Source organism: Nymphaea colorata, chromosome 11, assembly GCF_008831285.2.
Source record: "Nymphaea colorata isolate Beijing-Zhang1983 chromosome 11, ASM883128v2, whole genome shotgun sequence".
Lineage (NCBI taxonomy): Eukaryota > Viridiplantae > Streptophyta > Magnoliopsida > Nymphaeales > Nymphaeaceae > Nymphaea > Nymphaea colorata.
In genome coordinates, this window is record NC_045148.1 from 9,086,109 (window position 1) to 9,101,755 (window position 15,647).

Sequence of the window (15,647 nt, forward strand, 5' to 3'; positions counted from 1 at the left end):
AAAACAACAGTGTCATAAACACATTAACCATAGGGCAGGGGCAGAGCAAGAAAACTATGCTTTCCTAGATATAAAATGTTAGATTTTTAAAGGGCACCAATATGTGAATAAGAAAAATTACTCACATTTATCAATAAAAAGTAAGAAGTTTTTTTGGCCCTTGCCATAGGGTGCCCCTAGATTTTTTTTTTTTTTTTTTTTAGTGGTGAGACAATATATACACTATTGGCTCTTAATTTGCTTCTAAAGTTTGAGCTTTGTCTACCTTGTACCATTGCTTATACTTCATATCCTTGCGTTCTTTCTCTTCAAGTTTTTAAAATTCATTCTCTACTTTCTTTTATCTTGAATGACATAAACTATTCGGTTTAACGAAATTGGCAGTTTTACATTGTGTGGAAAATTGAATATTAGATGCTTTTGATGAGCTATCCATATAGTTTTAGTCTCAGTATTAAATAACCTAATAATGAACTTGAGAAAAACAATTGAACTTAAAGTACAAATAAAAAGTTTATAATGACATATGGATCAATGGTTTACCAACCTATAAGATATCATTTGCACCCCAAAAAAAGAATTAGATTCTGTATCATCTTTTAGGTTTTCGAATATCAACATCACATTTTTTGGATTTGAAAAATTGAAACGAAAACATCATGTCAGGACAGAAGTGCACATATGAGAGGAAATATTTTCGACTGAAGTTTTCATGTGTTTGACAGTGAGAGAAAGTTTTAGATAATTAAGAAGGTCGCTTGTAAATATTAACTGCTGCATCGACTTCAAAATCAGCTTGAAGGGTACGTGGTCAGCTTTCAACTATTTTGTGATTATTGTTAAATAAATGTCAACTACTTTTGGCAGGTCAATAAAGTAGGCAGCCGAAGGGCCGTTTAACTGTCTCCCCAAGATGCGAGTGTGCCGTCTCAGAGAGCTCGTGAAAAGCCTGAGTAGAAGGCGGAAGCGTCTTCCGTAACGACGGTCTTCTCGGCCTTTCCATCAAAGACGTCCATTTTCTTTCTCCTTGTGGTTGTCGGTGGCCTCCGACTTTGTGATGCAAATTCTATGCATGCGGAACGAGATCTTCCAACTCAAAAATCCTTAAGTGAGATCTCTCTTACTTAGCCCACATGCCCTTCAATGGATTTCAGCGAAATTGGCACCTTCTTGTTGATACTTTATGAGTTCTGAAAGATGGGTAGGCGACATTTCTTGCTCACATTAGTTCTATGTATCGAAGTTGGAAGTTTCCTGTCTGCCATGATGGCAGACCCCAGAACAGAGGTTGCATATCTCTCCTGTGATCCTGATTTTGCTGTCGATGCTTTTGTTCTGACTGGTAACTTTGTTCCTGCCATGGCAAACTTGAGTTCGTTGATTGATCAAAAGGGATATGGCACTACCATCGTGGGGTCGGGTCCTAATAGAGTTTACGGGTTAGCTCAGTGTATGAAGGATCTGAGCTCTGTTGATTGCAAGCTCTGCTACGCGGAGTTAAGGTCACAGCTTCCCACGTGTTATCCAAGGGTAGGAGGAAGGTTATTTCTCGATGGGTGTTTTGGAAGGTATGAGAATTACTCATTTTTTGATGTGGAGAAGGATTCGAAGGACAAACGTATCTGTCTTTGGAGTAGGAACAGTTCGAATCCATTAAGGTTTGTTGAGATGGTGAGAGAGGTCGCAGGAAATGTAAGTCTGGAAGCTCAGAGGAACCAAGGATTTGCAATTGGTTCTTCGACCAACTCTACTATGAGCGTTTATGCCTTGGCTCAATGCTGGCAGAATCTGAACAGCACGCTCTGTAAATCTTGCCTTGATGATGCCGCTTCCTCTATAGTTTCTTGCGCACCAGCTGTAGAAGGGCGAGTAATGAACGCTGGTTGTTACATGAGATACTCTATACAGAGTTTCTGGAATAAGAATCAGACTAGTTCTCATTCATCAGGTAAGATAAGGGAAGATGGATCTTTTTATTATTTTTCTTTTCTGAGTTTCTCCTTCTGTTTCTTTTGAATTAGTTTTGGGATTAAGCACATGCTAATTCTCTAGCTTTACTCGTAAGAAATCATTTAGCTTTCTCCTTTTTTATTAATCTAAACAGGGCATAGTAAGGCTTTTTGGATCATATCTGGGTCTGCTGTTTCTGGGGTACTTATCATGGCTGGCTTTCTGATTTGGAAGTTTAGAGCTTTATTCAGCCGATCCAGTGATGAGACTCTCAAAAGTAAGAACATGGATGTTAACATGAATTTTTAGAAAATAACTTCTAATTGATGCTTCCTTTTCCGCAGGTTTGTATGGATCAAGATTGTCTTCACTTATTGCTCAATCTAACCTGAATTACAGCTATAATGAACTGAGGAATGCAACGAATGGCTTTGATTCAGTAAATAAACTTGGGCAGGGTGGCTATGGTACTGTTTACAAGGTTGCAGGGTAACCCAGCTTTGCTGAGCTTTTTGTTGTGGTTTACTTCTTTCTTCATAAAAGCGTGTCTGCCGCAGGGAGTTCTTTCTGATGGAAGAGAAGTTGCTGTGAAAAGACTCTTCATTAACACACGACAATGGGCTGAGCAGTTCCTGAATGAAGTGGACCTGATTACTAGAGTTCGGCATAAAAATCTGGTGAAGTTACTTGGTTGCAGTCTTGATGGGCCTGAAAGTCTCCTAGTTTATGAATACTGCCGCAACAAGAGTTTGGATCTATTTATCTTCGGTAATTTTGTTAACCTAGCAAGCACTCAGATTGTGTTACATTTGTTGCTTTGTCTTCAAGCTAAAACTTACTGTTTTAACTGACCAACGCTTGTCGTGGACAATTCCATAAAAGCAACTTCAGTACATGAAGTAATAACTTTAAGTACATTGTTTGATCATTGTCTTCATTTGATCACCTGGGTAGTTGATATAATTGCTAACTTCATGCAACTAAGACTTTAAAAACAAGAGAACGGTACAAAGTAGGGGGGAAGCAAGTTGTCAATCAAACAGTTTTCTCATGCATAGTCATCCTGCTCTTCATGGAAAGATCTTCGGATACTTTTTAGATGGAATTGAAAGCACAATAAACAAGCTCTGGTGACACGTAAGATATGAAAAATCTGGTCTCGCTAATGCCACTGCAAGTAACTTTGTTCAATGATATATGCATATGAAATAAATATTTGCAGCACTGGCTTTTTGACTGAGAAGCTTCGACTGTTTCAATGATCATTGTCTTCATTTGATCACCCACGTTTGGTCTTAAGATGCTTTACTCTAGTTCTTAGGATGGATCGAATGGTAAAGTTGAGAATTTGAATTCTCAACTTGAACTTTCTATTTCACAAAGCGTTCAAAACTGTATAGTCTATTCAAGCTAGGATCTCAGACACATTGAACTTTTCCACTGAACGGGAAAGTCTATCATGCAAGGTAACTGTATCATGGTGTTGCCACGAGTGTCACCTTAAAAATAACTTCACTTGGTAAAATAGCTTTATAGCCTTTGATCTGGAACATTAATATTTTGTACTTCCTGAATTCATTATATATGTGATGGACTACTGAAGTATTTCAAATCATCATGTTGGCACTTGGGCATCTATCCACTGAATTTGATGACACATTTCAATATTGGCCTTCTCATGTTCATCATATTTCTTGGTATGTTGCACTGCCGTACAATCATACTTGCAAAATCATAAGCCATCTAGAGTTTAAGGTGATCTGTGCCTTCTGACATTATCAAACAATGACTACCTGTTGACAGATCCATGCCAAGGGAAAAAATTAGAATGGCGCAAAAGACTTGAAATTATCCAGGGGATAGCTGAAGGGCTTTCTTATCTACATGAAGAGTCTGACGTGCGAATCATCCACAGAGACATCAAAGCAAGCAATGTTCTTTTAGATGAGAAGTTCAAGCCAAAAATCACAGACTTTGGTTTGGCAAGACCTTTTGCAGAAGATCTAACACACCTGAGCACTGGAATTGCAGGCACATTGTAAGATTTGAATATCTTTTGCACATAGATGACTTTCGTATTCCCATGTTGATATAATGAATTCCTACTTGTAGAGGCTATATGGCTCCAGAATATCTCGTGCATGGGCAGTTGACCGAGAAAGCTGATGTATATAGTTTCGGTGTGCTGGTTCTTGAGATTGTTACTTGCCTGCAATGCGGCAACTCAACAGGGTCATCAAGTGGACAGTTCTTCTTGGCAAAGGTGCTTACCTGCTCTCATCTATTTAAACCTACAGTTTTAATTCCTTGCAGACATTTTGAAGATCCTATAGTTGCATAATATTGTCAAAGATAATACTGTCATGCTTCGTTGAAAACTTTTTTTACATATAAACTCTTTGAATTATCTGATGTCACCTAAAGAAACCAAAGTGTGCTTAGTTGCCACAATCTTCCAAGTTTTGCTATGCATCTTGATTTCTAATTAGTTGTATTCTTTGTTTTTGTCAGTATTGATAGTAAGAGATGATTCTATTCTCTCATGTTTGGAACACACATGCATTCACATGATTTTCGCTGCAACTAAGTTTCATATATTTCCATGGTTACTCATATATACATTAGCCTGAAAGGAAGACAAATCTATGGAACATCTGAAATCACCTCCAACTTGACCTACTTGTTTCCATTGTTAAAAACATTGGATAGTATTTTAAGTTCCTTTTTCCTAGTGGAGTGGATACGCATGAATCATTTTAACCGGCCTGCTTGACAATTCTGTCGTGTGATAATACTGGAGAAACAATCATTAATCAGCTGGTCCTGCTTTGTCTTCTTTCTTGTTTCCGTCATTGTAAAAACAAAACTTTAATATTTTCTTTTGGTTGTTCAATCTATTACATAAAATTGTCAGCCCTTCAAATATCTTGTCATCCACTGTTATGTGAATGTTCTACTTAGCTTGCATTGCATGGAAAATTCTCTGGATCTCTCGTGGTTCTGATCACCTTTACTTACATGTAGATTTGGAGTCATTACAAAGCAAACACTGTTGAGGAATTACTCAGTGGATGTGTGGATAAGAACGATGTGGAGGAGATGTTGCATGTGGTGCAGGTTGGACTTCTTTGCACACAAGCGACTCCGAGTTTAAGGCCTTCGATGCTGAGGGTAGTGGAAATGCTGAGGGACAGGTTTGAGGAGGCAGTTGTTCCATCTGAACCTCCATTTCTGGACCTTTTGTCCATGGACTGTTTCAATGAAAGTGAAGCTTCCAGACTGTTGTCCAGTTCATCCAAGCCTAGTGTGTTGGCACCATCAATCTCTCCAAGCCAGGACTCCACATAGTTGGCAATGGAAGTCATTCTCTCACATGCAGATGCAAGCATATGCGAAGGTACACCAAGCCATGTGAACTCGTGAATTCATACTCAAAGGTCAGTTTCAAAGACACCTGTATGCAGGAGGATGTCCACAAAAGCACACAGCAGAACGTGATCTGTGAACTACAAAATCTAGTCCATGAAAGCCACGATTTCCTTCCCCCTTTTTGGTGAACTGAGAGCTAACTCTGTGTAAAGAACAGCATCTAGAACCAACCTTAAACGTATGGTATTAGTGAGACTCTTCTTCGAGGTATATATTACAGGACTTTTTTTAGAATATATTGGAGGACGTAGAGATGATTTATACATATTTAGAATATTGGACTTCTTTCTGAAAACGCCCATTTAAGTCTTAAGATCATTTATCTGCATCTTCTTGCTAGATCTCGCTCGATTAGAGATTGTGTTTCTGCATTCAGAAGGTTTTCCAGATTTTCGTCACCACCTCTTGACCAATCCGAATGCCAGCGTCCATACTCTCCCTGTACTTTTGAAATGTAAATATAATGAAGCACAGAATTGAGTGTAGATCAGATTGAGGTGCGAATAAGAACAACTCCCCTCAAAATTTTACTGGTAAAAGAATTAATTAGCCACGATATAGGTAGAGATAGTTATGACACTGCCATCTATCACTTGGGCACAGAAAGATCACAAGATATTAGAACATTTTATATTCGTTGAGTTCTTACAGACAGAAAACTTAATGAAAAATTATAAAATTTTCATCAATTGGGGCTTGGAAGAAAGTTATAATTGCGAGAATGAAACAAAGAGGAATCAGTCGGAGGCATGCCAATATCCTTCGTCTGCCCACCACAATTCACGAAAGGTGGATCCTACATGCTTTACGAAAACAAAGAAGCTATATGACGCGTCTTATAGAGATTAAAAGGCCAACGAGCTTTAAGATAGATGAGGTTAACGAGCAGTTCAACTTAAACTTACTGTACTGCAAACAGCAGGATCACGAAATTCTATTTAAACGTGTATCGTACAACCAGGTTCCGACATATCCCAGGACCTTGGAGGCAGGGGTTTTAGTAGCAACCTCCTACTCACTTAGGTAGAAATAGAGGGATTCACTTGTTTTTTTTAGGACAAATTATGCTGATGAAGTGATTATTTTCACCCTCAAAATAAACATGTCAAACACCCCCCCAGAGGATTTACTGCTCGTGGATGTCATTGGCCACTATTTAATCTTCTTGATTTGGGGGGCAATAAGATTTGCAAATACGCAAGTATTGAAACTTTATGAATGAAATTTGAGGATGACGTTAATGGAATAATACAGATTTTTTTTTTTACTAATTTTAACCATTAATTTTTTGGAAATATTCTAATGTATGTTTCCATTAACAACGCTAAAACAGCTTGGGTGTACACTTTCTATAATATCGGAAAGCTAAGTATGTTTCTACTTCAAGGAAGGGCAGCAGGTTCTTTCTAGCAACAATGCAGTGGGTTAAAGCTATGTGGCAGACGATCCGTGGTCAAACTCAGCTTCATCCAAGCTTCTACAACATAAGTAGGCTGAAGTCGCATCTCAAGTTTTGTTTGATGCTTTTGGGGTTCTTTCTTGTGTACATTCCTTTCACTTTTTTGTTTTTTTTTGTATCTTTTGTTAATATCTCAATAAAATGGTCGGGGGCCTTTTCCCAGGATTGATTGCATTGGAAGTATGTTTCTACTATTGTTAAATGCTTTGATATGTGCCGGAAATTTTTCCTTAAAAATAATGTTTGAAAAAAGAAGGGAAAATGAAGAAGATCGATCTTAAAGAGGTCCTCAGATCTCCTTTCGCCTGTATTCCGTCGATCCGAATAACTTTGCACTCAAAACGAACAATTTATGGTTTGTTTGCTTTATGAATTTAAATGATAAAAAACTGAAATATTTATTTATTAATGAAGGGGAAGATAAGGAAAGAGATATAATTAAATATGATATACATGTTCGGAGTTTCAACAGTCAGCATTTAAAATATGAGAACCTGACATTTATACTAGCATTTCAATCTTTCAACAGCAAAAAACTTTAAAAGAGCAAGTCAAATTTTGTTATTTAAATAAATTTTTTATTCGAAATTCGAGGTCTTATTCTTACTCAACCGTGGAGATTTTACCTGCACGTAGACCAAAGTAAAGCCCCATGCTTATTCCAGCACAGAGCTCCTATTTAAATGCCTTCGATCTTTGACTTAGAGGTGACTTTAGATCTAGGAATTTTAGGTCTCAAGATCTGAAACTTATGATTTTGGACATATGAATCAGATTTAGATCATATACCCAACAGGATCTACTTCAGAAAAATAGGACATCGAGAAAAATTTAACATGTGGTTAAGAAATCAGTTTGGATTTGGGTTTAAGAAATGACAACCAATTGGATTTAGAGTCAAATTCTATTTTAAATAAATATCTAAGAGTTTTGGATTCAGTTTCAAATAAATGATATATATCCAATATCTATGCATCTTGAAAGTTGTTCTCAACATATGGTAACACAATCCGGATTTGATTGTATTAAAAGAAGGATTTGGACATGAAAATAATAGTTAGATTTTGGATTGGATACAGATTGTGAATTTGAAAATTTGGATATGGATATGGTGTAAACTTTTCTTCATCTGTATTCAGATCTGAATTTGAACCCAAACAAGCAAACATTCGATAAATCAAATAAAGTTTTGATTATAATCCAATCCATTGACATCATTAGGTAGGTTTCATTTTTTTGGAAAGTGTTTGAATTTAGGTAGTCTATGCTTTTTGTAATGTGTCGGGTTGGAGTCAAGCCCCTAAACCAACAAAGGACTCAAATCCGTGGAATGAACCACGGATTCAAAGCAGGCCAAAGGGAATTCAAACCGTCACGGTTCAAATCTGAAGTAAAGAGACACACTTCTAGATTACCTTTAATCCACTATCATTTAAGATTTCAAGATTTGAAGTCCATATTCTAATATCTCACCTTCCATTTTCTGATCATAGATCATTTTTCACCAATCCAGAAGTAAAATGAGAACCTCAAGTGCAGACCTTAGGTCTGCTTTAAATACTATGCCTGATAAACAATGAAGTTAGTGTAAATCTTTTACCACATCAACAAAAATATATGAATCAAATCTGTTCATCCAAAGTTTGAAATAATCAAACAGTTGCATACTAAACCTGACATCCTTTTTCTAGACCAGACACTTCTAACCAATCAATCAATGACCGACGCTCCAAATAAAAGCCGAACAGAAATCAGGCACCGCGTATTTCCAATGCGAGATTATGCTCCTGGATTTTCAAGGCCCCAATAGGCCTCTGTTTATATTCTACTATTTTCTCATAAAGCCATCAATAATTCACCTTCTCCCTCGTTTCGTAGCATTAAACTACTAGAAAGAACGATTCCCTACGTCTCATCGCTTTCTGTCATAGCTGAGCAGGTAGCCTTTTGTCCTTGAACATGTGCATGGGGTTAGTAGCCATTTTGCATGATTCATAAATGTTTCTGCCTTTCTGTAGAAGTACCAAAAAGCGATGGCAGAAAAGTTCCGGCAATGAACAGCGACGCCACCCACTTAGAAAGTTAAGAAGGAAGAGACAGAAAGTGAAAAAGATGAACTCCTTCCGTGGGCAGCTGAGCATTTTGCTGTGTTTCATTGGTTGGCCCATCGATTTCATGAGAACGTGGTAAACCTCCCTTGGAAGGAAAGGCAATTTGGGTATCGAGAAACTGTCCTGCTAGAGGGAGATCTGGTAATTTCCATTTCTGAAATCAAGATTAAAACTTTAACTAGTGAAGTGATTTCAATCTCCATCTATTGCCCATGGACTTTACCTTTCGAACTTGTCCTAAGCCTTGCTTCCTCTACTCTCTGCTGAACTCTTGATGTTCTTCAGAGACCACCCAAAGAATATATCTAATATTTCTTGTATTTCAGCTGTGTTAGCAAGAGAGTTGTTGAACTAAGAAATGCACAATAGATGATGGTATTGTGAGCAGTTGCAGTAACTGGTTTCCGCTAAGGTTTTGGTGTCTTAGATGCTAATGAACATATAATCGTACAATGTCAGATCACATTAGAAAACTTATATATAAAAAAGGGGAATCAGTTCTGCTATTGCATTTTCATTGAACTTCCACAATAATGAATTCATTCATGTATGGAGAACAATTTTCTGCAGTACGTGACATTTACAGCCTTCAGTTGTGCAACTAATTGTCAACGTACCGAATCCATTTAAAAGATCGATTTGACTTGTGTAACTCTGTTTTATATGTTTTTTATATCTTGGTACGTAGACGACAGTTGGCCTACCAAAACAGTGTGAAATGTGAACATGCGACTCCCAAGTGAGCAGATCTCAACGCGGCCAAAAAGCTTGAAGTTTTCCTCTTCATAAGCAGCATCTGATCATCCCAAAAGATAGAGCTATGTAGCCCAACCATGAAAATTACAGTCGATCAGTATATTGCTCTTTTTAACATTCAAATCTGATGAGAACCGAGTGAGGTGTCTAATGATGCAAATAATTCATACTCTGATTTAAATACATCAGAAATCGGATTTTTCCGAAATGGGTACAGATACAATGACCAGAATCTAAAAATTGTATCCTATTGATTTACAACCCAAGGCTTGCTTTCAGGTAGAAAGTAAATTGGGATGTACAGTAGGTAGGAGATACCCCAAAAAGGCCGATCGAAGCCCCTCCCCTTTTGCTTTTGCCTCTCAAGGCCCAGGGCTGCCTCGGACCTGAATGAAACTTACGGTAACTCTGTTCAACTCGAGAGAAATTGAGATATACTGTAGAAAATACCTGGTAACCAATGCTTTTTTATTTGGTAACTAATTAATCTTTCCATCTCCAAATTACAGGAAACCTGCTTTTCATGTTGCCTAGCATTTACTCCCAAAACTAATGGGCACAACTGGGGTATGTGTTAGGTTTGTTCCGTCAAAGTCATTTGGTAAGCCCAACCTAAAACCTCATCGCTAGGACCATTCCACATGAATCTAGACTACAGAATCTTCAGATGCATTTCTTTATTTCCAAGTAAATCAGGAAAATTTTCCACAACTAATCCCTCACATTTCTCCAGTTGGTAAAACTCTTAAATCGGCTTCTCTGCCATTGTAAGTACAACCAGTTTTGACTTTGTTGATGACTACCCCTTTGAGTTTCGACCCATAATCGTCCTGAGAAAAGTAACAAACTTTTGCAGATTCCAGGGAATATTGCCTGTAACTTCTGTCTGTGCCTGTTTATTGCTAAGATTGGAAAATATTGCAGTCATGTCACCACTGGGAAAATGTGGGTTTATCACATATAAGTTTATGCCATTTACTAAGTCTGGCCCATAAAAATGAACTCAAAGGAGACATATACAGCAGGCTCACACATGGGGAACCTAGAAAAAGGTAGCTGCAGTCAGCAACCACAGTATAAAGTATAACATATAAATACTGATTAAACTGATAGGATGGTCCAACTGCTCGTCCAAGTGGATGAACAACCGGTTCTCTCATTTTACGCGAGAAATCCACTTTCGTTTCTTGCATATGCCCAAATCTTTTGTGGGAATAGAGAATATGAGGTACAGGGTAACACCCAAGGCTATATCAATTGCTTGTCTCCAGCTAAGTTCAACTTCACAGTAAAATTGGAACATTTGTCTGTATGTCTTTGTGCTTTTCTGCAGCAGAATCCTCACACCTGGGCATGTCATAGACAACAGGAACTCTACATTTATAGAGTCATTTTCTCTTCCTTTCACTCCAACGACCCCGGGGACAGGGAGCTTTTCTTTTCTAAAAAAAAACAATTTTAGCTTGTTCTCTTGTGATCAGAGCTTTCTTCAAACCTGCACGTCTTCAAGGTTGGACTAGGTGCCTTTTGATCGCCTTGGTTATTTATTTTGAGGTTAGGTGGGTTTAGGTTGTGGTAGATTCTTCCTTCAGAATAGAGACATCAGCAAAATGGGTTCGCCATTGCTGTGAAAACCGGCAAAATAAAGAGGAAAATGAGGTGAATGTAAATGTTACTACAAAATGTTAAAGAAGAGGAGAGTAGAAAAAGGGTTAAATAGCAAGCTACGAATGGGTTGATTCCCTTGACATGAGATGCAGAAACTAGGTTTATAATAGTCCCAATTAGTTGAGTGTCTCTAGTGGATACCCAAAGTCTTCAACAACTTCATGTTGGTGACTGTGCCTCCCTAACCCTCTAATCTTCGACTATAATAAAAAAACAAGTCGTTGACCCTTCTACCGTCTTGATTGACTTTCAAAAGGTCAAAATTTTTCAATGTTCTCCATGCTAAAATATTATTTAATTTTTGTGCAAATAGTTTGATCGGCTAATACATATCCAATTGTCTAGAGATTATTCTATTCAGACGAGTTTTCATGTTTATTTCTTTACTTTTGAGGGAGAGAGAGATGTCCTATTGGTTGTCCTTGCTCTCCCTTTAAAATAGGTTGTCTCTTCTTGAATAAAACCATACTTTTTGGTCTTTCGGATTACAACAGTTCTTTTCTGAATTATGAAACCCAACAAGAGCAGGCCCACAAATTGATATAACTATGCCTTTTAGTTACAATATCTTGTATGCCTTCATCTTACTCCCATTCTCATAGGCAAATTGGCATGTCCAAGTTTTACGACTTTCCTTGGAAATCCTTCTGCGCTAGCACTGCAAGGTGAACATCTCTGCTCTCACCATTCTATCATTATGCTTTTCCCTTTCAATTTCCTCCAGGGCAAGCATGTTGTCTATTGATCCTCAAGTCCTCGTTTGACCTCATTGTCATCATGCAAACAATGGTGTTCCGAGAACAAACAATGGTGTTCCGAGAACGCCAGTCCTTCCCATCGACATCATCATGGAGGAAGAGAGGTAAAGATGATTACTCAGCAAGAGCTCTCCCCCGCTCTGTAATGGGAAACGGAGGCATGTACCTATGGATGCATTTCCTATTAGTCCTGGTCGCGGCCATGGCCACTTCTTCGCATGGTGATCTGTCGGCAGACTCTCACTGGCTACTTCAGATAAAAGATCAACTGAATGATACAAGAGGAAGTATAGTGAGTTGGTCATCTGAAACAGAGGTCTGCAGCTGGAATGGCATAACGTGCTCTCCTGACAAATCACAAATCGTGGGCCTAAACTTATCAGGCTCTGGCCTTCTCGGAATGATTTCACCTGCTTTTGCGAATCTGAAATCTCTACGCAGCCTCGACTTGTCATCAAATTCTCTTACAGGTCCAATTCCGGCAGAACTTGGGAGCCTCTCAAACCTCACTGAGTTGCTTCTATATACAAATCGTCTCTCTGGTGGAATTCCTGCAGAACTTGGTCTCTTGCAAAAACTAACCACTCTTCGGATTGGAGATAACCTTATCTCTGGACATATTCCACCACAACTTGGAAACTGCTCAAACTTACAGACGTTGGGTCTTGGCTCTTCTAGCCTTGATGGAAGCATACCAGTGGAACTTGGAAATTTGAAGCTTTTGACCTTACTAAACTTACAGAAGAACTCCCTCAGTGGACCTCTCCCTGAAGAGCTCATGGGCTGCACACATCTTCAAATACTTGCCGCAGCAGATAACAGACTCAAAGGTGCAATTCCACGTGCAATAGGTAATTTACATCTATTGCAGACTCTTAATTTAGCAAACAATAATTTCACTGGTCCCGTCCCAGTGGAGTTTGGGAATCTTTCGAGCCTTGAATATTTGAATTTGCAAGGCAATTGGCTCAGTGGTGAAATTCCCTCCCATCTGAATCAGCTTAGCCATTTAAGAACCCTTGACTTGTCCAAGAATAATCTCACAGGAGAAATCTCAGTCGTAGCTAGCAAGCTACAAAACTTGCAAGCTGTGGCTTTATCCGATAACTTCCTCACTGGTAGTCTTCCTGAAGATTTTTGCACCGGTAAAACATCTTTGCAGAACCTCCTTCTTGGTGGAAACAAGCTTTCTGGTTCAATACCCCATTGCCTATTGGAATGTTCTGTTCTTCATGTGCTTGATCTCTCTGGAAACAGCTTAACAGGGGAGATCCCGTCCTGGGTAGACAAAGTCGGAGACCTTACCGATCTGCTTCTCCACAATAACAGCTTGGTTGGAACTATACCTCCAGAAATTGGCAACTTGAGCAGCCTAGAAACTTTATCCCTTCATCATAATGTGCTCACTGGGCAGATTCCTGCTGATATTGGGAAATTGCAGAAGTTGAAGATCTTCACTCTCTACGAAAACCAGCTGTCGAAAGAAATCCCTCTGGAGCTAACGAACTGTTCCAGCTTGGAGGGGATTGATTTCTTTGGGAATCATTTCTCCGGTCCCATTCCCTCAACAATTGGTGACCTCAAAAATCTTGTTTTTCTGCAATTGAGACAAAATGATCTGTCAGGTCCAATCCCTCCAAGTTTGGGACAATGCAGGAAGCTTCAAGCTTTAGCTTTGGCGGATAACAGATTGTCAGGAAAATTGCCTCCCACATTCAGATTTCTGACTGAATTACAGATATTTACGCTCTATAACAATTCTCTGGAGGGCCCAATTCCTCAAAGTCTGTCCTCTTTGCAAAAGCTTGAATTCATCAATTTTTCAAACAACAATTTCACAGGGACCATTGACCCAATTTGCAGTTCCAAATCTCTAAAGAAACTTGACCTTACCAACAACAGTTTTACAGGTAAAATCTCTCCCCAAATTGGAAATTGCAGTAATCTGGTCCGCCTGCGGCTGGGTATGAATCAGTTGGTTGGTGAAATTCCAAATGAAATCTCTCAGCTGACACAGCTCACCCTTTTAGATCTCTCATCGAACAATCTGAGTGGTGAACTAGGACTCAAGCTCTCAACCTGCAAGCAATTGAGCATTCTAGACCTCAACGAGAACCGATTCCTGGGTGAAATTCCTTCATGGTTGGGAAGCCTACACTCTCTTGGGGAACTTGACCTTTCTTCCAATGAGTTCTCCGGCACCATACGACCAGAGATAGGAAACTGTTCCAATCTCATAAAACTCTCTCTTTCCAACAACCGCTTTTCAGGAGAAATACCATCAACCATTGGAAACCTGGCTTCGCTAAACGTCCTGAACCTCCAAAACAACAATCTTTCTGGTTCCATTCCCACCACTATCAGGAACTGCAAGAAACTCTATGAGCTGAGGATTTCACAGAATTTTCTTAGCGGGTCTATACCAAAGGAGGTAGGAGAACTGACAGAACTTCAGGAAGCACTAGACCTGAGTGAAAACTCATTGTCTGGTGTGATTCCACCATCCTTGGGGAACCTCAAGAAATTGGAGAGCCTGAATCTTTCTCGAAATCATCTAGAGGGAGAGATACCCAAAGCACTTGGGGGCCTCACAAGCTTGAACAATCTGAATTTGTCAGATAATCTTCTCCATGGAGAGATACCACAAGGACTTTCCAAGCTGCCATCAGCTTCTTTCTTGGGGAACATGAACCTCTGTGGGCCACCCCTGTCATCATGCTCAGAGCCGGTTGGTGGCGGAAGGAGATGGATGTCAAGGGCGGCTGTTCTGGGGATCACAGTGGGCATTGCATTGACTGCTATGCTTGTTTGTTTGGCTCTGTTGTATGCAATCCTTAGGATATGGTGCAACTACAGGAAGGTATCAGTGTCCAGCTCCGACTTCAACGTTGGGCTTGAACACAGGAAGGAAGACGAGAAGTGGGTCCTCGGGAAAACGCATCACTTGGGGCTGGTTGGTTCGCCAGAAGAGGAAAAACGCAAGGGAAAGTTAAATTTTTAGCAGAAGAGCCGAATGTTTAGCAGATGTTCTCTTTCTTTCTCTCCCTTTATCCAATTTCTGTCAATGCCTTTCTTTTTTCTTTTTTCAGATCAATGAGTTCATTTAGAACGGAGGGCCTCCTGACTTTCGTTTGGCACCTCGAACATATGTATTCATTTGCTATGTGACTACAAATCCTTCATTTTTCAATTAAGCTACATCGGTAGTTTTGGGAGTGCGAGGCTTTGCGGTTTGCCGAATGTATGTCGACAAGCCCCGTTTCTGCATCCAACAAAGTGATTCAATCCTCTCATCCGGAAAGAAAAAAGAAAAAAAAGTGATTCTAATCTTGTTGATGAAACATGCATTTTCGTCGCGATAATTTTCAAGATAAACTTGAAATTATTTTTTAAGTTCATTCCATCTCACCCTATATTAACTACTTCACTGCAGATCTAGATAATCCAAAAGGTTGATGTAGATTATAACATCATGAAACCAAAATTGAGCAAATTAGATAGAAAATGCAAAAGCTT

At 39.1% G+C, this 15,647-nt stretch overlaps 2 protein-coding genes across 2 annotated transcripts; both read left to right on the forward strand.

Annotated features, from left to right (window-relative positions):
* Positions 1-920: 920 nt before the first annotated feature.
* LOC116264607 (cysteine-rich receptor-like protein kinase 2) lies at positions 921-5,615 on the forward strand. Its single transcript, XM_031644924.2, has 7 exons — positions 921-1,948; positions 2,105-2,227; positions 2,295-2,431; positions 2,508-2,718; positions 3,754-3,988; positions 4,063-4,213; positions 4,975-5,615. The coding sequence occupies exons 1-7, from the start codon at positions 1,198-1,200 to the stop codon at positions 5,296-5,298; spliced, it is 1,932 nt and encodes a 643-aa protein (XP_031500784.1). The 5' UTR covers positions 921-1,197; the 3' UTR covers positions 5,299-5,615.
* A 6,318-nt stretch (positions 5,616-11,933) lies between these two features.
* Positions 11,934-15,350, forward strand: LOC116263984 (LRR receptor-like serine/threonine-protein kinase GSO1). Its single transcript, XM_031643846.2, has one exon. The coding sequence runs from the start codon at positions 12,151-12,153 to the stop codon at positions 15,130-15,132; it is 2,982 nt and encodes a 993-aa protein (XP_031499706.1). The 5' UTR covers positions 11,934-12,150; the 3' UTR covers positions 15,133-15,350.
* Positions 15,351-15,647: the final 297 nt, after the last annotated feature.